This window comes from Myotis yumanensis, unplaced genomic scaffold (assembly GCF_028538775.1).
Source record: "Myotis yumanensis isolate MYYU_CA2020_CCGP unplaced genomic scaffold, mMyoYum1.0.hap1 SCAF_16, whole genome shotgun sequence".
In the NCBI taxonomy this organism is placed as follows: domain Eukaryota; kingdom Metazoa; phylum Chordata; class Mammalia; order Chiroptera; family Vespertilionidae; genus Myotis; species Myotis yumanensis.
The window spans coordinates 43,212,360-43,234,457 of NW_027223767.1; the positions used below are offsets into that span (position 1 = coordinate 43,212,360).

Below are 22,098 nucleotides of genomic sequence, written 5' to 3' on the forward strand. Positions count from 1 at the left end.
TAGTATTGGGAAGGGGGTGAGAAGGGACAGAAATGATAGCCCCAGACTCTCCCAGCATTTGTATCTGTGGCAGGATCTTCTGTGTAGGAAGACGACGGATGAATTTCATTAACTCTGCACACAAAATGCACCCGTGTGTTCTTCAGGGCATTTGGACTAAACCAGAGTCTGGTGCCTGGAAGGAAAATGGTCCTTATTTAGAAAAGGTCCCTTATTTATAAAGCCCTTTGGTTACACATATTTAAACATATGTTTATGGTGATGATTCGGTACCATGTGCTGCAAGAGTAACCTTTAAAGAAAGATGCTTGCCCAGACATGGAGAAGGATTGCAAGCAACGTTTTTCTTATCAATCCCAGGTTTCCCATTCAATCCTATAGTTGAATGCGCTGGAGGAGTAACCATTGAATAGCGTTAGGGAGAGTCTTATTCCTGTTCTGGAAAAGAAACATGCTTGACAGAAAGAGCGTGGAGGTTGAGGCTTGACAGACCTGGGTTCAAAGCCCAACTGTACTGTTTGGCTAAAGGTCATTCGACCTTAGCAAGTTGCTAAGTTTCTCTGATCCTCAGCTTTCTTATCTATAAAACAGGGATTGGACCAGAGACTGTGCTAAGTCCTTTACATGCATTATCGTATTTAACCCTCTGAACTTCCCCACGAAATAGGTGCTATTAATATGCCCATCGACAGATTTGGAAAACTGAGGCACAGAGAGGTTAAGAAACTTGTTCAAGATCATGCCTCTCAAGGATTCCAACTTGGTCAGTGTAATTCTATAGCATACATTTAAATATATAGAAAACATTTATTGAGATAGAATTCATATACCATAAAACTCACCCTTTTAAAGTATATGTCAGTGGTTTTTAGTATAGTCACTGAGTTTGTGTAACTATTACCACTATTAATTTTAGAACATTTTTATCACCCTAATAAGACATCTGTACTGATTAGTAGTTCCAGAACCCCTACTCTCCATGGCGATATCTTATTGCCTCATTGCAGGGTTGTTATGAGGACTAGTTGCAATATGTGTAAGCCCTAAGCACGGCACCTGCACATACGAAACAGTAAGAAAATTTAGTTGAATGTTTGATAGTATTAATGGTAATTCTTTTTCCCTCCTATTTCTACCCAAATTTTCTTATTGGTCCACTGTCAACTTCCTGAATTATGTTCATTAAAAAAAAGAATGAAACATAGAGAAAATAAAACATAATCCAAATATTTATTACTTTAATGTAGAAGGGACATGAGTGAAAGAGCTCTTTTAATGAGCTCAAATATGATTGGAGAACATGGAAAAGCCTTTTTATTTTTTAAAATATTTTTATTGATTTTTAGAGAGAGATGAAGGGGACAGAGTGAGAGAAAAAAAACATCGGCTGGGGGCGTCAATTGGGGGAAAAGGAGACATACGTAAAACTTTAGACAATAAAACAACAATAATATCGATGTGAGAGCAGAACATCGATCGGCTGCCTCCTGCATGCCCCACACTGGGGATCGAGCCTGCAACCCAAGCATGTGCCCTGACCAAGAATCGAACCAGCGACCTCTCAGTGCATGGGATGACGCCCAACCAACTGAGCCACACTGGCCAGGGCACCTTACTTTTATTTTTAATAAGACATAGATTCCCTTGATATTTCAAGTCATGCTTACTTTAAGAACTTTCATCCACTTAATTTTTCACTTAAAGTTGCAAAGAAAACTCATTGGAATCTTTGCCATGGAACTTTTACCATTTCACTAATCAGACATCTAAAAAAAATGATTGTTCAGATGTCTAATCAATAATATTAGTTTTTCCCTTTACATATGACTGCAATATCATTTTATCGCTTGAGAAAACTGACTTACTTCATTTAGTTTAGTTTTCCCTTTTGTAAAATAAGTTAATTATTGCCAGTTGTAATTTAAATTTCATTGCAATAAAACCATCTTTACACGTATTAGAAAAATTGCCACCATGGACCCAGAGTCTAAAGCAAATGACACAATGTTTAAATAAAAATTTTAAGAAGACTGAAAATGTTGTAAATGTGTATAACAACATCCTATTTTGTTGGTCCAGTGATCACTCGTATTACATTTGTGATCGTGGTAAACATGGGCCAGGGAAATTTCTTGCCAACTTGAAGATTCTACATGGATAGCAGCAGTGGTTCTCAACCTCCTGGCCCTTTAAATACAGTTCCTCATGTTGTGACCCAACCATAAAATTATTTTCGTTGCTACTTCATAACTGTAATGTTGCTACTGTTATGAATCGTCATGTAACTATCTGATATGCAGGATGGTCTTAGGCAACCCCTGCGAAAGGGTCGTTCGACCGCCAAAGGGGTCGCGACCCACAGGTTGAGAACCGCTGGCATAGAGGGTTTCTGAGAAAGTTATTCAGTATATTTCAATATGAAAAATTTTCATTCTGTGACCATTAAAAATATAAATTGAAATGGCAAGCCTATATCTCTTGTCAAAGCAAATTTATCCTTAAAAATATAGCTTGCCAAAAGCAAATAGTGCACAGTGGAGTAAGGTAAATATTATTATAAAGCCACATTAACTATAGATTAAAAGAGATGTATCACTATAAAAAGTGATATCTATCAGAGAATTAGAAATTTTAACACTGACTGGATATTTTATATTAAAGAGGAGGTGGAGGAAGGGTTAGGGGCAATAAATGGTGATGGAAGGAGACTTGACTTGGGGTGGGAACACACGGTACAGGGCACAGATGGTGTGTTGTGGAATTGTGCACCTGAAACCTGTATCATTTTGTAAAGCATTGTCACCCCAATAAATCCAACAAAAAGGAAAAAAAATTTTAAAAAGAAACGACTGTTAATTTTTTAGGTATGACAATGCTTTATGCTTATGTTTTTAAAAAGAGTCCTTATCTTAGAAGAGGTTTGCGGTGATATTTAAAGATAAAGTGGTACTTGGCTGGCATATTATTCAAAATAACTCAGGAGGGGGGAGAAATTTTGAGGTGGAGTTGTAGATAAAACAAGTTGGATCATAAATTGACTCTTGTTGAAGCTGGAGTATGTGTACCTGGGGGCTTATTATACAGTTTTGTCTACTTTTATACATGTTTAAAATTATCCATAATGCAAAGATAAAAGCAAAGAGAAATCCAGGTTGAGATTAACACGTTAAGCGCCCAGTCAGTCACCGGTGACAGACATTATACTTTCCATCCGGAAGACAAAACAGGCTGGGCGCTTAACGTGTTAATAAAAAAAATGTGCCATTGTTCTTTTATTTCTATTGTGAGACCTCATGCATTAATGATAGTGGTAAACATGGGCCAGGGAAATTTCTTGCCACAAAATACATAAAGTAGTTAGCTGTTTTTTGAAAAAACTGTTGTTTCAAGTTTAATGTTTTGTGATGAAAGAGCATGAGCTTTGAAGTCAGACCTAAATTTGAATCCTGACTCCTATACTTAACAAGCTGTATGAGCAACAGCAAGTGACATAACCTCCTCATTTACAAATTCTTGCTAATGATATCTACTTCACAGTTACTATGTATGAGTTGTAATGAGGTTTTTTTTTATTAGTTTAAATTCTTTATTGTTTAAAGTATTACATAAGTCTCCCTTTCCCTCCCCTTGACCTCTCCCAGGCCGCCCCTACCCCCCAGCACATGCCACCACCGCAACCCCCATCTGTGTCTATTGGTAATGCTCATATCATGCATACAAAACCTTTGGCTGATCTCTTACCCCCTCACCCCCCGCTTTCCCTCATAGGTTGGACAGTCTATTCGATGCTTCTATGACTGGTTCTATTTTTGTTCATCAGTTTATGTTGTTCACTATGTTCCACAAATGAGTGAGATCATGTGGTATTTATCTTTCTCTGACTGGCTTATTTTGCTTAGCATAATGCTCTCCAGTTACATCCATGCTGTTGCAAATGGTAAGAATTCCTTCTTTTTTACAGCAGCATAGTATTCCATTATGTAGATGTACCACAGTTTTCTAATGCACTCATCTGCTGATGGGCACTTAGGCTGTTTCCAAATCTTAGCTATTATAAATTTGGCTGCTATGAACATAGGGATACATATACCCTTTCTGATTGGTGTTTCTGTTTTCTTGGAATATATTCCTAGAATTGGATCACTGGGTCAAATGGAAGTTCCATTTTTAATTTTTTGAGGAAACGCCATACTGTCTTCCAGAGTGGCTGCACCAGTCTGCATTCCCACCAGCAGTTCAAGAGGGTTCCTTTTTCTCCGCATCCTCACCAGCACTTGTTGTTTGTTGATTTGTTGATGATAGCCATTCTGACAGGTGTGAGATGGTACCTCATTGTTGTTTTGATTTGCATCTCTCAAATGATTAGTGACTTTGAGCATGTTTTCATATGTCTTGTGGCCTTCTGTATGTCCTCTTTCAAAAAGTGTTCATTTTTTATTGGATTGTTTATCTTCCTTTTGTTAAGTTGTATGAGTTCTCTATAAATTTTGGAGACTAATCCTTATCAGAGATAACATTGACAAATACGTTCTACCATGCAGTGGGCTTTCTTGTTGTTTTGTTGATGGTTTCTTTTGCTGTGCAGAAGCTTTTTATTTTGATGTGGTCCCATTTGTTTATTTTCTTCTTAGTTTCCATTGCCGTAGGAGTTGTATCTGTAAAGATATTGCTACGACAAGTGTCTGCTACTTTGCTGTCTATGGCTTCTTCTAAGATTTTTATGGTTTCCCATCTTACGTTTAAGTCCTTTATCCATTTTGAATTTATTTTTATGTATGGTGTAAATTGGTGGTCTAGTTTCATTTTTTTGCATGTATCTTTCCAATTTTCCCAACACCATTTATTGAATTGAGTGACAAGAGTCACATAATCATATCAGTTGATACAGAAAAGGCATTTGACAAAATACAACACCCTTTCCTGATAAGAACTCTCAGCAAAGTGGGAATAGAGGGATCATACCTCAACATAATAAAAGCCTTATATGACAAACCTACAGCCAACATTATACTCAATGGGCAAAAACTAAAACCATTTCCCCTAAGAACAGGAACAAGACAGGATACCCACTTTCACCTCTCCTGTTCGACATAGTACTGGAAGTGCTAGCCATAGCGATCAGACAAGAAGAAATAAAAGGCATCAAATTGGAAAAGAAGAAGTAAAATTGTCATTATTCGCAGATGACATGATATTGTAAAACCCTAAAGACTCCATCAAAAAACTACTAGAATTAGTAAATGAGTTCGGCAATGTAGCAGGATACAAAATTAACAGAAATCTATGGCTTTTTTATACACCAATAATGAACTCACAAAAATAGAAACTAAAAAAACAATCCCATTTACCATTGCAACAACAAAAAATTAAGGTACCTAGGAATAAATTTAACCAAGGAGGTAAAGGACATGTACTCAGAAAATTACAGGACGCTGAAAAAAGAGATAGAGGAAGACATAAACAAATGGAAGAATATACCGTGTTCATGGATTGGTAGAATCAACATCATTAAAATGTCCACACTACCCAAAGCAATCTATAGATTTGGTGCAATCCCCATTAAAAAGCCAACGGCATACTTCAACGACCTAGAACGAACTCTCCAAAAGTTCACCTGGGATAAAAAAAGACCCCGAATAGCTGCAGCAATCTTGAGAAAGAAAGTTGGAGGGATCACAATACCAGATATTAAGCTATACTACAAAGCCACTGTTCTCAAAACTGCCTGGTACTGGCACAAGAACAGACATATACCAGTAGACCAATGGAACAGAACAGAGAACCTAGAAATTGACCGAAGTCATTTTGCTCAATTAATATTTGACAGAGGAGGCAAGAGTATACAATGGAGTCAAGACAGTCTCTTCAATAAATGGTGTAATGAGTTTTAATGAGATGAACGCACAAGGAGGGCTTGCCACTTGGTTAGCACTTACTAAAGTGCTAGCAAGTATTATGATTTTATTTTTCTTAGACTTTTAAAAAATACATTTTTATTGATTTCAAAGAAGGGAGAGGGAGAGAGAGATAGAAACATCAATGATGAGAGAGAATCATTGATAGGCTGCCTCCTGCATGCCCCACACTGGGGATCGAGCCCACAACCCGGGCATGTACCCTGACCGGGAATCGAACCTGTGACCTCCTAGGTTCATAGGTTGATGCTCAATCATTGAACCACGCTGGCTGGGCTAGCAAGTATCATTTTTATGTTTCAAAGTAGAGCTGGGCAAGTAAATCCATGTATGGAACATAGACAATATATATTTCACATATCTTTTCATAAAATGTATTCATTTCAGCTGAACCTTGAGGTAGCACCATGTAAGTCACCATGTACATATTTTTGAGGTTTGCATTTACAGGATGTATATGCAGAATTTTTATTGGTAGGCCCTTGAGAGCTTAGATTTATGAGCTTGTTGCTCTGTAATGTCTGAGACATGTTGAATTGAAGCATGGATGTCACTTAAGTTCTCATCTCTTACTATCACATACTTGGAGCATGTAGTTATGACAACTACAAGAAGCAACCCATTAAAGCAGCAAAGAAACACCATCTTTGCACTAAAAAGGGGAGAGAAGGGTTTCCCTTTGAAGTGGAAGAGAAGTGTTTTTGAATTAATGGAGTGTACAGTGATTTTACTAAGTTTATTTATGAAAATACTCTTTGCATTTATGCCAAAAGGTTTTAGCACAGTTGTAAGTAGGATTTATACAAAGAAACACAGCTCAAATTTATGACGTGTTTGCAAATGTAAGAAAAAGTCCGAATTTACAATATTTGTAATTTATTGTTAAGTATCTTTCTATCACTATTCCTGGAATGCTAATATTTTATAAACACAAGTGTTGGTTATGAAGCTAGAATATCCTAACCTATGCTACTTTTTAAAAAGAAATCTTCCAGAATGCTTTCTATGTCTTTTGGGGATTTAACAGGGGGAAATGTACACAGGACAAATACTCCTGCCTTTGGCTTTAGCCCAACCTTTTAGCATCAACAATCTTGACAGCTGCTTTTGTGACTTGACTTCCTTTAGGCCTTTCCCCCTTTCTTTATTTGCTCCATTTTATACAAATTAATCTGTAGAAAGTGAATGTACACACAAATTGTTTTTGAAGTTAATTATTGACTTTAATACCTTTTCAAATATTGTACTTCCTATACATCTACTGGTTGGGTTTTTTTTTTTATTATTATTGTTGACAGTATTACAGATGTTCCCTATTTTCTCACCCTTTGCTTCCCTTCACCCAACTATGTTTTTAAATTAATATACTTTTGCAACTACTGTCAAAGACAGATTTAAAATCAAGACTCACTTTTTTGATTCTTTTTAACATTAAAATTTTTTTCAATTTTTATGTCCTTTGTAAATGTCCTACCTTGAAGTAGATTATATTGAGAAATAAGAAAAATAACTGACTTTCATGGGGGTGGAAGAAGAAATTATTGGAATCAGATGCTTCTGCCTTCTGTATTCCCTACACAATATATTATGTATAAGGATGTTTATTATACATTGTTTGGAATAGCAAAGACTCCTAAATGTGCAGCAGTAGAGGACTAGTTAAATAAATTACGTTAGAACCATTAATGGAATGCTGCATAGTGTTTAGAAGAACATAACACATACTAGTATATATTTGTAACATGGAAAGCTGTCTCCAAGGCATATTGCTAAGTGAAAAGAGCAGTTTGAACAAACATTGTATAGTGTGTGTGTGCCTGCATGCTTGCTTTTATTTGTGTATGGAATATTTTTGGAATATATTAACAGTGGTAACCTCTATTGATAGGTTACCAGTATGAATACAAGAGAGAATTTTCATTATTTGCTTAGTTTTTGAGAACCAGTAGTATCAAGGTACTACTTGAATTTTTACCATATGCACATATTTTGTACTAAAATTTGCTAAAATGGGATACTAGTAAATCAGTATGTGCTGATTTAGAGCAACCTTAAAGATAAATGATTAGGAGAAAAAGCTGGTGACAGAACAGGACAAGTCTACCATTTGTTGTTTTGGTTTTTTGTTGTTTTAAAAAGACATACCACACAGACCATTAGGTAGAAAGTTCATAGAACACCCAAGAAACGTCACAATGGTTGCCTCTGGAGAGAAGAACCAAAAGAAGGAAGGGAAGATGAGCTTTCATTATATGTCTCCTTGTAACATTTGGAAGTTTTGCTCTGGGCACGCTTAACTAATGAAGAAGCATGCAAAAAATCTTGATTTGACACAGGAGTGAGCTTTTTTTCCAGTAGAATCATGATTTGATAATTTTATATTCATTCAAATTTTTTTTCCTCCTTTACTTATTTATTAATTTTTACATATGAATTTATGGGCAAGACCATAATAATGGTATAAACTAGCAGCAATCTCTGTTACTTAGTTTTTGAGAACCAGCAGTATATAGTATGTTGCCTTGACATATCACTTAAAAGTGAATTTTAAAATAAAATAGTATCATATAATGCTCATGGTAACTGATTAAAAAATACCTTTTTTTACCCTCAGTATTTTTTTCCTTATGTGGTATCTAAATGTTGATAGAAAATCTGATTCTTCTCTTGATGTAGATGGCAAACAAAAATCAAGTAATTGGTAAATTAATGACTGCTTTAAGTGTCTTTGATAAGCTTTGGGAAATTTTGTTGAGAAAAAAAATAAAAAATATATTTCTCTTAGATAATATTATCCCTAGAGCAACACAGAAAATCAGGTAATGAGTACAGTTTCTGAACAGAGAATTTTGGCGTTAAGAATTTATCTATCTCAGGAATTCTGCCTCTAATGAATTTTCATGTTCTGGACACAAAATGTTAAGAAAAATGTGTGGCTAGTTTAAATACAAATTTTTTTTTTTTTTTTTTGGTTTTCTGCTCACATTGTTTTTTTATATAAGTTAAGCCCTTGAAAGCCAGTGAATTTGTTTGATATTTGGAGGCTAAATAATGTGCTAGTTGAGCCCAATTCTTATAATGCATTAATTTTTCACTATGCTGCCCATCACCACATACTTCTCTCAGAAACTTGTTTACTAGTTATTGGGTACCAGGATGGCTGAAGGATCACTAAGACAGGAAAGGAATTACTTAGTTATGGAGAAGGGGATTTATATGATGTGTAAAATAAAGCTCCCAGCTACCGCTGACTCTTGTGAGGCAAATAGTGGAAACTTTGAACCTATCTGTCCTTGTCAGCTGATGTGTATTTAACACACACTTTCCAGCCTGAAAAGTTCTTGATCACAATTCATCTCTAAAAGATACTTTCCCAAATTGAATAGACACCATCTGTGATCACCATGAATCCATGTTGGTATATCTTGTTGGAGCTGGCAACCCAAAGTGACAAATCCTATCCGATATAATAAAAGGCTAATATGCAAATTGACTGAACAGCAGAACAACCGGTCACTATGACGCTCACTGACCACCAGGGGGCAGATGCTCAACACAGGAACTGCCCCCTGCTGGTCAGTGTGCTCCCACAGGGGGAGTGCCGCTCAGCCAGAAGCTGGGCTCACGGCTGGCGAGCACAGTGGCATGGTGGGAGCCTCTCCTGCCTCCGTGGCAGCACTAAGGATGTCTGACTGGCAGCTTAGGCCTGCTCCCCAGTGGGGCTAAGCCGTTAGTCAGAAATCCCCCAAGGGCTCCCGAACTGCGCGAGGGTGCAGGCTGGGCTGAGAGACCACCCCCCCGAGTGCACGAATTTAATGCCCTGAGCCTCTAGTTGATTAATAAAATACATTTATATTGATTAAAATAATAATAATAAAAGGTATTTTCCAAAACTTAAAAAGTAATATTACTTGCCCTCAAGGTTTGTGCATTTTACTTGTGTTAGTGATACCCCAATAGAAAAGGAAAAATAAATTTTAAAAATAAGGGGATACTCTTCTGTTCCAAAAGGGACAAACACTGAGCAGAATTGTAGATGGTGAGAAGTGTTAGTTGTTGATATTGTTGTTACCAACATGTGGTTACACACATGTTATTTTCATACATGAACAGGAGTCCTTGGTTAAGGTGGGATTGGGGTACGGAGAGGCCGAATCTTGTTACCCGTTGCCATTACACCCTTAGTGATCTTGGAGGTCTATATTACAAAGAAAACTCTCCTTTTATGCAGTATGTTAAAAGATGTTTTACATTTTTCAGGTCTGCTAATCTAACCTGTAAATCATTCTTTATTATATGTTGTTTTATTTTTACTCCTTGGGTGTTTGGAAAATTGTTCTTATATCTACTCATAGCCTGTACATCATGTAGTCCCATTCTTCTTTAGCAGAAGATAGTGGAATCCAACTGGCCTTACAGTTTTTCTTAAAAAGAAGTAATGTTGGTACAAGTGATCCTAGAATGCATCAGGACTATAAGTGGATGCCAAGGTCTTACTACAACTTGTCATTTGGGAAAAAGAAAAAAAAGAGAAGAGAGAGCAAGATGAACCAATAGTAATAAAATTACTACATTTATGTGGGATTTGTATGTATTTCAACCTATTTTCCTACTGAGAGACTTAAAGCATGATAGGGCTGGAAAGGAAATACATTCTGTAACTACACCAGGTCAAAACCATATTTGGGTGTGGAACATGGTTCATTTTATGTGAAGCAAGGTCAAAATACCTAGGATCCAATAAAATCGAACAGGAGATGCAGGAAACTATTTAATATGTTTATCTGACTAAACCCAAAGTAGTTGTATTAAATTTTGTAAGCATGAAATTCATGCCCCAAAGTGATATTTTTTAAAAAAAAATCGCTGCAACAATACTACTGCAGTAAGTTTGAACCTTTGAATAGAGCGAACTCCCTCTTGAACAAATCATTGGCCACGTTCGGCTTTGTCTGTCAGTTCCATTCCTAATGTGATTACTGCGATTACTACTACTTATAATAATTTATATTTTTGATTATAGATTTACTTTACTGAAGTAAGAAAATAATAATTTATAGCACATGCCACACATCCAAGTCATTCAGTATGCTTTGCCCTTGAGTAATGACCATAATGTAGAAAGCATGCAGCGGTGGAGACTGTATAGCTCAGTGGGTTAGAACAAGAGGTTAGTCATCAGACAAGGTGGGGTCAAAGCCGGGCTCTGCCGCTTGTGAGTCACTTATGTGGCTTTGGGTAAGCTATTTAATCTCTGTGTCTCATCTTCTTTTTCTGCAGCTTTGAGATAATAATATATCACAGGATTATTTTGAGAATTAGATGAGATAGTACACGAGAAGTCTTGACCCAGAGCCTGTAGCCAGTAGGAGCTCAGTAAGCTATTACATTGTTATCATTACTATAGCTGACTTTCTCCTCTAAGTCAAAATACGTTGAAAATTCCATTAAATATCTTTATAGCAAAAAAATAAAACACTAAAAATATAGCAGTCCAAGGAAAACAGAACTATGACCCAATAATCCCAGGTTATGATGGCCTGGTTGTTATATGATAAATGCATTCATTTTACAGTATATTCAGCCACAGACTAGCAAATACCTACGTTTACATGTTTTGAATTCTGTCAAATGCTATTATTATTGAAAATATACTAACTCAGCAGGTTCCTTTTTAGTAGCAGTTGAACAATAACGGTGGTAGATGGAATGTGTTAGTGTAAAGCCAGAATGATTGCTGACAGGCTGTAATTTGCTTTATGAAGTGTGTGTTGTCACATATACAATTATTCGGTTTATATTTGTTGCTGCCAGCCCTCCAGTTCATTAATGTCCAGGAGTTATGCCTTTATGTGAAACCTAAGAAGGGTTAAAAAAAATCTCAGCTTTTTTAGCGGGGTGGGGGAGAGCAGAAGGGTTTGTTCCCATGGTGGCTACCTTATTATTTTTTTTTTTTTTCCCTGTTTTCTTTTTTAAGAACTAGGATGATGCTACACACTGCAGCCCACCCTACTGGTCAAAAGGAAAAACTGCATTATAAAGGACCATTTTCTTGAAGGAGAGAGGGGGGAAAAAGAACTTTTCAATTGGCTCCCACAGGCATCTTCCTGAACAACCCACCACTGACCGATGTAGTTCGTTTTGGAAATATTATTAAGCTATGCTGCCCTTTTGGTTGTTGGATTCACAGGTGTTGTAGTGATTGTGCTGTAAGTGTCTACTCAGTTTGGTTCCATTTCTGATCATTTAGATTGTGCTTCTCTCTGCAAATGGCATCCCTAAAGCTAGAGGTTTGTTGTTCTTAGCAGGATTCTATGATTAGTTAACAGTATTCTATGTTAAAAACTTAGTTTTAGGCTCAATATATTTCTTGTCCATTCAAGATCTAGTTGGAGCAACTTATAAAAAGAATGATAAATGGGAACTTTCTTTACCTGGCCCATCATTTGTTCTGTAGATCTAATGACATTCAGTACCATTGCACTCACTGCTAGGGCCTTGGTGGGGGGGGGGGGGACATTTATACATTGAGTTATGGTTACATGTAGGAGAAAAAAAGAGAGATGGGCAGGAAGTCAGACTGTATAGAACAGAGAAGAATTTGAGACCTTCACTACATATGGATTAATCACAAGAACTAACCACGCAAATCCAAATGGGTATTTAGAAACCAGTGAAGCCTCTAAGATGTTCTGTGAGGGAACACCATATATTTTCTAATGCATGAGTATGTGCAAAAGGGTATGTAATTTATAATGGAAGTGTTGACAGAACTTTAGCTTTGGTGTTGCAAATGTGCTCCATAATATATTTACATGTGAGTAACGTTTCACACATATGGACACATGTGTACCCAACATATTTTTTTAGTTGGTGTTATATCCAATAATTTAGGTCAATGGTTGCAATAAGGAATAATAAGCTGCCGTTTTTGCTAATCTTACCATAGTTCAGCTTTGGGAACTGCATTACTATTAAATTGGTCAATGAAAATCTGGCCATATTAATGCTATCAAGCATGAAAACTAACTGGATTTGGATCAAGGACCTTTAGTTATAGCATTTTATGTAGGACTGATTAGTTTAAAGGCAGAGCTGAATGTCTCATGGGTTTTTAAATATTAACTAGAGTCAGAAGTCATGTGTTCCAACAGCAACAATAAAAACAAAAAATTGCAGACAATTTTATATTAATTTCTATTTCCTTATATTACCCAAAGATGCTTGATGAAGTAATAGCAAACCCTGTAAAGCTTTTAACCATGCTGTATAAACAGTTGGTTGCAGATGTGAAAAGGCCTTAATAATACAGCTCACAGTTAATTAGAAGAGAAGTAAGAGATGATGACTTTATACTTACATGAAAAAAATCATCGAGACTTTACATATTGAATAAGCAAACATGTTTATGTTTTATTTGTTATTCTCGCCTTATTTGTTATGCTCATACTACTTTCTGTCTTTTTTTTCATTTCCTTCTCATTTCTTTGGTAAAATTGTCATTATGGCCTGTTTTTGTCCCTAAATAGTACCTGTAAGTTTAGGATCAGATGAGTTTGTTGTGAGTCAAAATAGTTACAAGGGGAACATCATCATGGTTCATTTTCCTCCCTGTTTTATTTGGAATTGAATTAGGAAATGAAAGGTTTTAGCAGTTTAATTCACTTCTCCATAAAGTTTATGGAGCAGCAACAGCTGGTTGAATCCATGGCAGAAAAATCCAACTTCTAGTGTCCAGGCTATTGTTTTAGAATTAAGGGGGGGGGGCGGGGAGAGAACTCATTAACTGTTAATGAAAACACAGGGAATAAAAACAAATAGCACAGAAACCCTAGCAAATAATTACCTTACACCTAACACAAAGCGACTTTATCTTTCTGCTCCAATCCCTAAGAAATTCCCAACTTATCACTCTGAGGAGCATGAATGAAATTGAGTTTGACTCTCAGGAAAGAACAATAGAGAAATATCCCGCTTATAGGCCCCTCAGCACAATACTCGGCGGAGAACCTGACATTGAACCTACTAAGGAGTGTATCTAGCGCCCAATTCTTATGACACTTAGGATGAAGGAGCAAATTATCAGCTAATAGCAGGTGAACCCTTGATATCGTTCCCCCAGATCTTGTTTAGAAATACAAAGAAGAGGGACTGGATGTAGTGGATGTGATGAATGGAGATATTCTGCGTTAGAATATATATGTCTGTATAGAAACACATTGATTCTGAGTGAGTTGCAATGGGAAAGTGTGTCTCTAGTGGCAAGGGTTCTTGCTTATGAGAAAGCTACTCCAAGCAGATGGAGTTCTGGCCCTAATTGGAGAGCTGCTGGAGTGGAAATGTCTGTCACTATAGTTTGTGATCATTTATGTCGGATCCCACTGGACTATCGTAGTGGCCACTTGGAACGGCGACTATCAGAGCTATAGATGAATCCGGAGATCACTCGCGGTTATGTTTTTAACAAAAAAAATGATGTTATGAACTTAAACACATCCAAAATGACCACAGTAATTGCTGGTTCTTCTATAAAACTTTTCACCCATGCATCTTGAGTAGTTGTAATCATTTTAATTACATGGGAGTGTCTATTTATATGGTGTTAAAGGCTTTTTTCGGTGTACGCCCAAGGGAGTCGGGCCACCTGATATAACATTAAAAACACAGCAACATCTCCATCATCAGGAACTAATTATGCTTGGATGTAAAAACATATTTTCAAATATTTCCCCCACTGCGACCATTTTTAATACTGACCCCAGCTCTGTTTTTGCTGCATTGTGTACCTTTGTTGTTATATGCTTTGTGGAGGCATGGTCTTGTATTTGGCTGTTAAAAGCCCACCTTGGGAAACTATGTTCAGAAACCATAGGGATCATGTGGAAGTGACATTTCCATCGGAAGTTGGTAAATCAGATGCCAAGTCCAGGCAGGTATTTTGAGTAAGACTTTAAAAATGGAAGCTCTAGCCCTGACATTGCGGCTCAGTGGTTAAGCATATACCTATGAACCAGGAGGTCACAGTTCAATTCCTGGTCGGGGCACGTGCCCAGGTTGCGGCAGCTCAATCCACAGTGTGGGGCATGCAGGGGGTGGCCAGTCAGTGATTCTCTCTCATCGATGTCTCTATCTCTCTCCCCCTCTTCCTTCCTCTCTAAAAGCAATAAAAATATATATATTTTTAAAATGGAAGCTCTAAATGCAATTGGAGTAGCTCCTGGAACAGAAAAAGGACATTAATGGGAAAACTGGGGAAATCTAAATAAAGTCTGTAGTTAAGTTAACAGTGATATACCAATGTTAAATTCTTGGCTTTGACAGATATACCCTAGTTACATACGTAGTTGACATTTGGAGAAACTGGAGGAAGGTATACCGGAATTCTCTTTACTGTCTTTGAAAGACTGATAGTAAATCTAAATTATTCCAAAATAAAAAGATCATTAAAAAGCCACAAAGCAAAGCAAAACCCTACCTGATCTGCTTATTTAAAAAAAGCAAAACCTGGAATGCTAGAACGTATAAGAGAGTAGATTTGTCAAATTTCTGAAGCAAGCAGAAAACTGTGTCTAGAATGTTAGTTGATAAATAATGTTCAGTCTATCCTACGAATGTTAAATGTTGCGTGGCAACCCAAACTATTTATTTTTTTAAAAATTTGAATTTGGTTTAGCTCAAAATTTTTAAATTGCTTTAATTTCACAGCTCACTTTCAGGTTGCCTGCCAGGCAGTCTATTTAGATCATGTTGATAATATAATTTCAGTGGATTTGCAGTGATGCAAAGTTTGAGTAGTTAATCCTCAGTCCAGTATTTGAGATTTTTTTCTGGTTATGATGGAATTTTCATAGTGATACTTTAAGCATAATCGTAAGCTTTCTATCCTGATCAGTAACCTAATAAAGGCGAGCATTTCTTGGGGCTCTGGCCAGCGGGGCTCTGGCTCCTTTGCATTGACTGTTATATGAAATGTTGTTTGCTTTTCTTTTTAATTTTACTTTTCTTCTCCACAATAAACTCCACAGTTTATTTCTAAAGTCCTATATCTGCAGGTGTTCTGCTCAGTTATGAACATCTACCTTGATCATAGCAGAGTCTAGATATGATCATCTAATTTATGGAAGGAGAAGGCTACAGCCATCCTTTTTTTAAAAAAAAAAAAAAAAAGAATAGCTTATTGATTTTTAGAGAGAAAGGAAGGGCGAGGGAGAGGGAGAGAGAAGCACCCATGAAAAAGCACAACATCGATAGGCTGCCTCCTGCACGCCCCCTACCAGGGATCAGGCCTGCAACCCGGGCATATGCTCTTGACAGGAAATTGAACCGGCAACTTCCAGGTGCACAGACGCCTAACCAACTGAGCCATACTGGCCAGGCTGCTATTCTTTTGTTGTTGTTGTTGTTGAATTTATTGGGGTGACATTGGATAATAAAACTATACGGGTTTCAAGTGTACAACTCAATAAAACATCATCTACATACTGTATCGTGTGCTCCGCCATTCTCTTTTTATCATTTTATATCCTCCCTATCCTTCTAGTTTAATTGTAGGAAATAAACCTTTAAAGTGAAGCAATACAGATTCTATGTAGGTTGTTTGGTTTCACTGCTCCCTAGTTGAAATCCAGGGCCAAAACTCTACAGTGTTTACTGAGATTAGCATTGGTGATTTCCTTTGGAAATTAGTATTTGAAATAATATTAAATTCAGTTGAAAATCCCCTTTTCATGTTTGTGAAATGAACTGAGCAGCTGTTGGTGTCCTTTTATCAGCAGACTGTACCTCTGTTTAGGGGATTTTAAGGAAAGCCATTTGCAATGCAGAGCCTTTTCTTCCGGTTCCTGAATGAGCTAACATCTTCCGCCTGAACCTTTTAAAGTATCATAATAGCATGGGCCACTTCTAAAAAATATAATCCAATGTATGTTGAAAACACCCAAAAGAGATTAGCATTGTTTTAATTGCATAATTCAGTATTGTATATACATTACCTTTCATCAAAGCCATTTTACAGAACAAATATTACCTTCTTAGGGCTTTTAGAATTCCTAAGAGGTTGGTTGCATAGGCTGTAAACTAGAATTATAAAGAGAGAACTTTCTTAAGATTGCAAAACAAGTAGTGATTGAAATTGGAATAGAATCCGGCAAAGGCCAGGTTCTCTATATTTTTACTTCTCTTATTTTTCAGAACAGGAAAGCATATTGCCCTTGCTCCATTATATTATACATGGAAGGTTAACCCTTTGTGTAATTTATTCTATTTCATTTGGAAATATAAAGAGAAAGAGGCATTCATGATCAAGGTCATAATTAATGGAGATATGGTATATGTGGGTACATATTTATATTGCTATATTTTCATTTTAAGTGTGGTGGAGAAGCTTTTCTCTGGTGATAAGAGGTCTCCCCACCCTAAGCTAACAGCTACTAAGCTCTAGTTAGAGAGTAGTTGAATGGAAAACTTCCCATCCAGGTAAGTTGGTTTTTGAACTTATTTATCTGTTTCTCATATGTTAATGGATAGTGGCCATGTCCATCAAGATATAGCTCTTGCTATATCTTTTTATGTGAATACCAGGAGAAATATACAAAGACCTTTATAAAGATGCCCAAAGTATGACCTTACTTTTTTTTTTCTTTTTTATCCCTCAGGGGGAGACCAAGCTGAAAATTACCTTGGACAGGACAGCTCCGATGATAATCACAGTGGAATTCATGGCCCTTCTCTCACCTCAGATGTACCTTTTCTGCCAGATTATCAGGATGAGGGTGAGTGTCATTTTTCTGGATTTTGGCTCATCATACTTGGTTACTTTTTATCCTGGTGTCTTGGCCCTTTGTCATTTGACTCAAGCAGCCTTCGGTGTGGGTTCTCTGAATTGATCATCACTAGCTTGCAAAGAACAACTATTTGTTTCGTTGTGGTGCTGGGCCTCCTGGTAATTCAATACTTCTGAAGTTAATGTATTTAGGAAAACACTAATTCCATATTGAAGCAGGAAGACATCATTATTGATCTTTTTATAAGAACTGTAGCTCAAAAGCTAAGAAGGCATTTTAAGACTGGAGGGCCCAATTTACCATTCTTTCAGATTTTCTTTTTAGCTTCATAGAGTTGCATGAGAATTAGCGCTTTCATTTAATGGTTATTGGATTATTGATTTATTGTTGATTATTTGAAACTTTAAGCTCATCATATTATAGGAAGGTATCATTTTTACCCATTCTTTTCACATGCCCGACCATATTGGTGTGGTTCAAGGGGAAGCCACATGAACCATAGTGCAAATCTTTTTGGAGCGTCAATTTTACTTGGAGATTTAGGAATGGGAGGATTTAAATCATTCAACTCGTATAAATACTATCTTTATATTAAAACACATTGCTGTGTAATAGAGTCGGATGCCAAATGTAGATGAATTTTTAAGATACATGAATATAAAAACGTTGGCTTGGTGGCTGCCAGTTTCTGGCTCAGACTCAGCTATCCCAAGGGTGGGAGTTCGCTGTGCCTCTCTGGCATCTGGCCACTGGAACAGAAGGTTTGATCATCACTGATGCACATGGTTATCTTACCAAAGTCTCTCTTGTGCCTTTCCAGTGGAGGGAAAAGGGAGAGAGGCTGCTAAACTGAATATTAAATTGGAAGCTTATTATTCACTTAGGAGTTGGGAGTAAAGTTGGTAAATTATTCCTTATTTCTCTTTATTAGTCCGTAATCTTTCAATTTACTTTTCTTCCAAATTTCCCTGTGACTTCGGCATTTTCCAAGAGTTCTTAATCTCTACATTCCCTTCTATTTCCAATTTATTCATGAATTCTTACTTCATTTAGCTCTTTTGGTGATTCTTATTTTCTCCTTTGCATTGACTTGATAACCTCCACTATGGATTCGATCACCCAGAAACATTTTATCTTGTTTGAGCTTTGTAAACTAGCACAGTTTAGTAATATGCACATTTTAGAAATTGGGCCCTGTAAGGTGAGATCTGTATATTGGTTCAGGTGTGACACTAAAAACATTGTTTGGATTGAGAGCTTAATAATTACATTAGTAGCTGATTAATAATTGAAGAGAATTAACAGTGCAAAACATTAAAAAAAAAACAACGCTTTCATTTGTTTTTGATTAGTCTAATGCTTGAAAGAATTAGAACAATAGTACCTTGTTAATCCATAAGTCACTTATTTGGTATTCCCAACTTTCCCAAACACAGCCGAAAACACAATGAGTAAGCCCCTAAGTAGAAATAGATGTTCCTGAGTCCTGTGTTAACACTTATGTACCTTATATTTGGGAGAGCCCCTGAGGCCTTCACTGATTTCTCAGCCCACAGTGAGTGAAGCATCAAATTGGAAGAAGGGGTACTGTCAAGGCATCAATTGAGGTATAATCAAATAACATTGAGGTAAGAAACAGAAAAAAACAATTAAAAATTGATATAGAAAACAAAATTTATAATTAAAGCAAAATTTTATATGGAAACTTTAAAAAAGCTGTCTGGGGACATACTGTATTGTAGAGAGAAACATCTCAAACTCTCTAAGAGCTCAGTACCTTAATGAAGTGGAACTTCTTAGCTAGCATTTATTGAGCCTTGTATCTGTTTTCTAAGCACTTCGAGTATATCATTATTTAATCCTCAGAACAGCCCTAAGAGGTAGATATTAGGATTTCTCTTTATTTTCCAGATAAGGAAGCTGGTACCAAGGGAAGTTAACTTGTTTAAGTGCCAGAATTTACACTTACAAAGTCTGGTTCTAGGATCTCTGTTATTAACCACTCTACTATCCTTACTATTATCCTCATCTAACTTATCCAAAAAGATGGGTTCATGTTCCAGACATTGTGGTTAAGACTGTACCAAACACATGGCATGTTTGGGAATATTTTCATTAAAAATAGTTGAAGTTTAAAAAAATTAAGTGTGGCCAGACAACAGAGTGGTGGTTACCAGAGGGAAGGGGGTATGGGGGTGAGGAGGGGACCTAATATATGATGATGGAAGATGATTTGACTTTGGGTGAGGGGCACACAGTACAATATACAGATATGGTATCATAGAAATGTACACTTGAAACCTATATGATCCTATTAGCCAATGTCACCCAAATGAATTTAACAAAACTTAAAAAAAAATCATGTTGACATCTTTCTATTATCTGGAAAGCTCCAAAGAGGAGAATTCTATAATGGTTCCCCATAACAGAGGAGTTAACTATGTTAGTAATATTAAATTCTTACTTAATAGATTTTTATTTTTAATTCTGTGCCTAAAAGTTAAAAGAATTCCCAAAGAGGCAGAGTCAATGGTAGAGGTAAGAATAGATTTGTTTATACGTGTTAAAAATTTAATTGTAGGATGGTGAGATAATGTTTAAATATGAGTTTCTGTAAGGCATTGATTCTAGTACATGCCTGGGTACTTGATAAATCATGGACACAATACATGTTTGTTTCCTTCCCCTGAAAAATAAAGGTGTATACATTTTCTGTGAAATTAAAGAGAAGGTTAGAAAGATGTTAAAGTTTTAAGTAAATGTACCCTGCTTAACTAGAGTTTGCCATTATAGAGAACAGTAACGCTTGGCACACTACTTATTCATTATTTTTACAAACACTTATTTAGAGATTATAAGGTAATAGCAAGTCAGTGTGCTAAGCTGTAAGTGAAATATGCAATTAAAAAAATCAGACATAGTCCCTCTCCTCATGGCACTTACCATGTCATTGGGAACAGACACTACTAATAAGTAGACAAACAAATATAAAGTCAGTATCTTCAGTGCTGGTGAGATAGTTAAGGGCATCCTTTTTAAAAATTTTATCTGCTTTTATTTTTTTTAAATATATTTTATTGATTTTTTACAGAGAGGAAGGGATAAGGATAGAGAGTTAGAAACATCGATGAGAGAGAAATACCGATCAGCTGCCTCCTGCACACTCCCCACTGGGGATGTGCCCGCAACCAAGGTACATGCCCTTGACCGGAATCGAACCTGGGACCCTTGAGTCCACAGGCCGACGCTCTATCCACTGAGCCAAACTGGTTAGGGCTGCTTTTATTATTTTTTTTAAGGGCATCCTTTTGAAAAAAAGATACTTTAACTTTCTTTGTAGTGCCATTATTTTAGACTTCTGGAATCTTATCTTTATTAGATAATCAAAGGACACTGCTAAAATATTTCATTTCTGTTGCCTTCCACCTCCAACTAGTGTCCTAAAGGTACAATTATAAAAGGACACAAGGTCTGACCCATCCACCCATAGCTTCAGTGATGAGAAGCAGTAACCGTGGTGTGTGTCATGTTTGGGACATGCTTTTGTGAGAACTACAAAGAGATCTGGAAGAATATAGAAACCTGGCCAGGTGCACAGCAAAAAATGAAAACCAAGGTTACAGGCTAAACCATGCGTAAAAATGAGAGCATGTTGCCACCTCCTCACAATTCCTCCTTCGTTTCCTTTGTAAATGCCTCAAACAAGCGCATAGCCCCACCATTGGAGATGAAAACTTGCTAACAAGTAATAACATTTAGATTTCTAAACCTAGGGAGGCACACTTTCTACCATATTGAAGGGAAAAAAATTAGTATGCAATGCGGAATACAATAACTTTACTAGAGTCAGCCAACTACGAAGCCCATTGCTTTCATGGTCCAAAATATACAATGGATTTTAGTGTGTCTGTAAACTTATTTTATTAGTATAATGAATGACCCCTATGTACATACATTTTTAAAAAGATGGATTGGGGAAAGAAATTATTCTATAAATAGGGTATAGTGTCTCCTTCTGGAAGAAAAAGAAAAACATTTTATAAGAGATGAAATTTAAAATCCTATATAATTAAAGCCTAATATGCTAAGTGTCTGACCATTCATTCGACCGTTTGACCAGTCGCTATGATATGTGCACTGACCACTAGGGGACCCAGGGGTGGGCAAACTTTTTGACTCGAGGGCCACAATGGGTTCTTAAACTGGACCGGAGGGCCGGAACAAAAGCATGGATGGAGTGTTTGTGTGAACTAATATAAATTCAAAGTAAACATCATTACATAAAAGGGTACGGTCTTTTTTTTTTTTTTTTTTTTTTTTAGTTTTATTCATTTCAAACTGGCCCCGGCCCGCGGGCCATAGTTTGCCCACGGCTGGTAGACGCTCCGACCAGTAGATTA

General features: G+C 36.7%; 1 protein-coding gene across 2 annotated transcripts in view; it reads left to right on the forward strand.

Moving 5' to 3' along the window:
* The window catches only part of SKAP1 (src kinase associated phosphoprotein 1), a 304,194-nt gene that overhangs the window by 93,426 nt on the left and 188,670 nt on the right, over nt 1-22,098 (forward strand). For both annotated transcript variants that reach the window (XM_070393189.1, XM_070393190.1), the window contains one exon: nt 17,570-17,686. In XM_070393189.1, the coding sequence (XP_070249290.1) occupies nt 17,570-17,686 (117 nt within the window). The remainder of the gene's footprint in view (nt 1-17,569; nt 17,687-22,098) is intronic.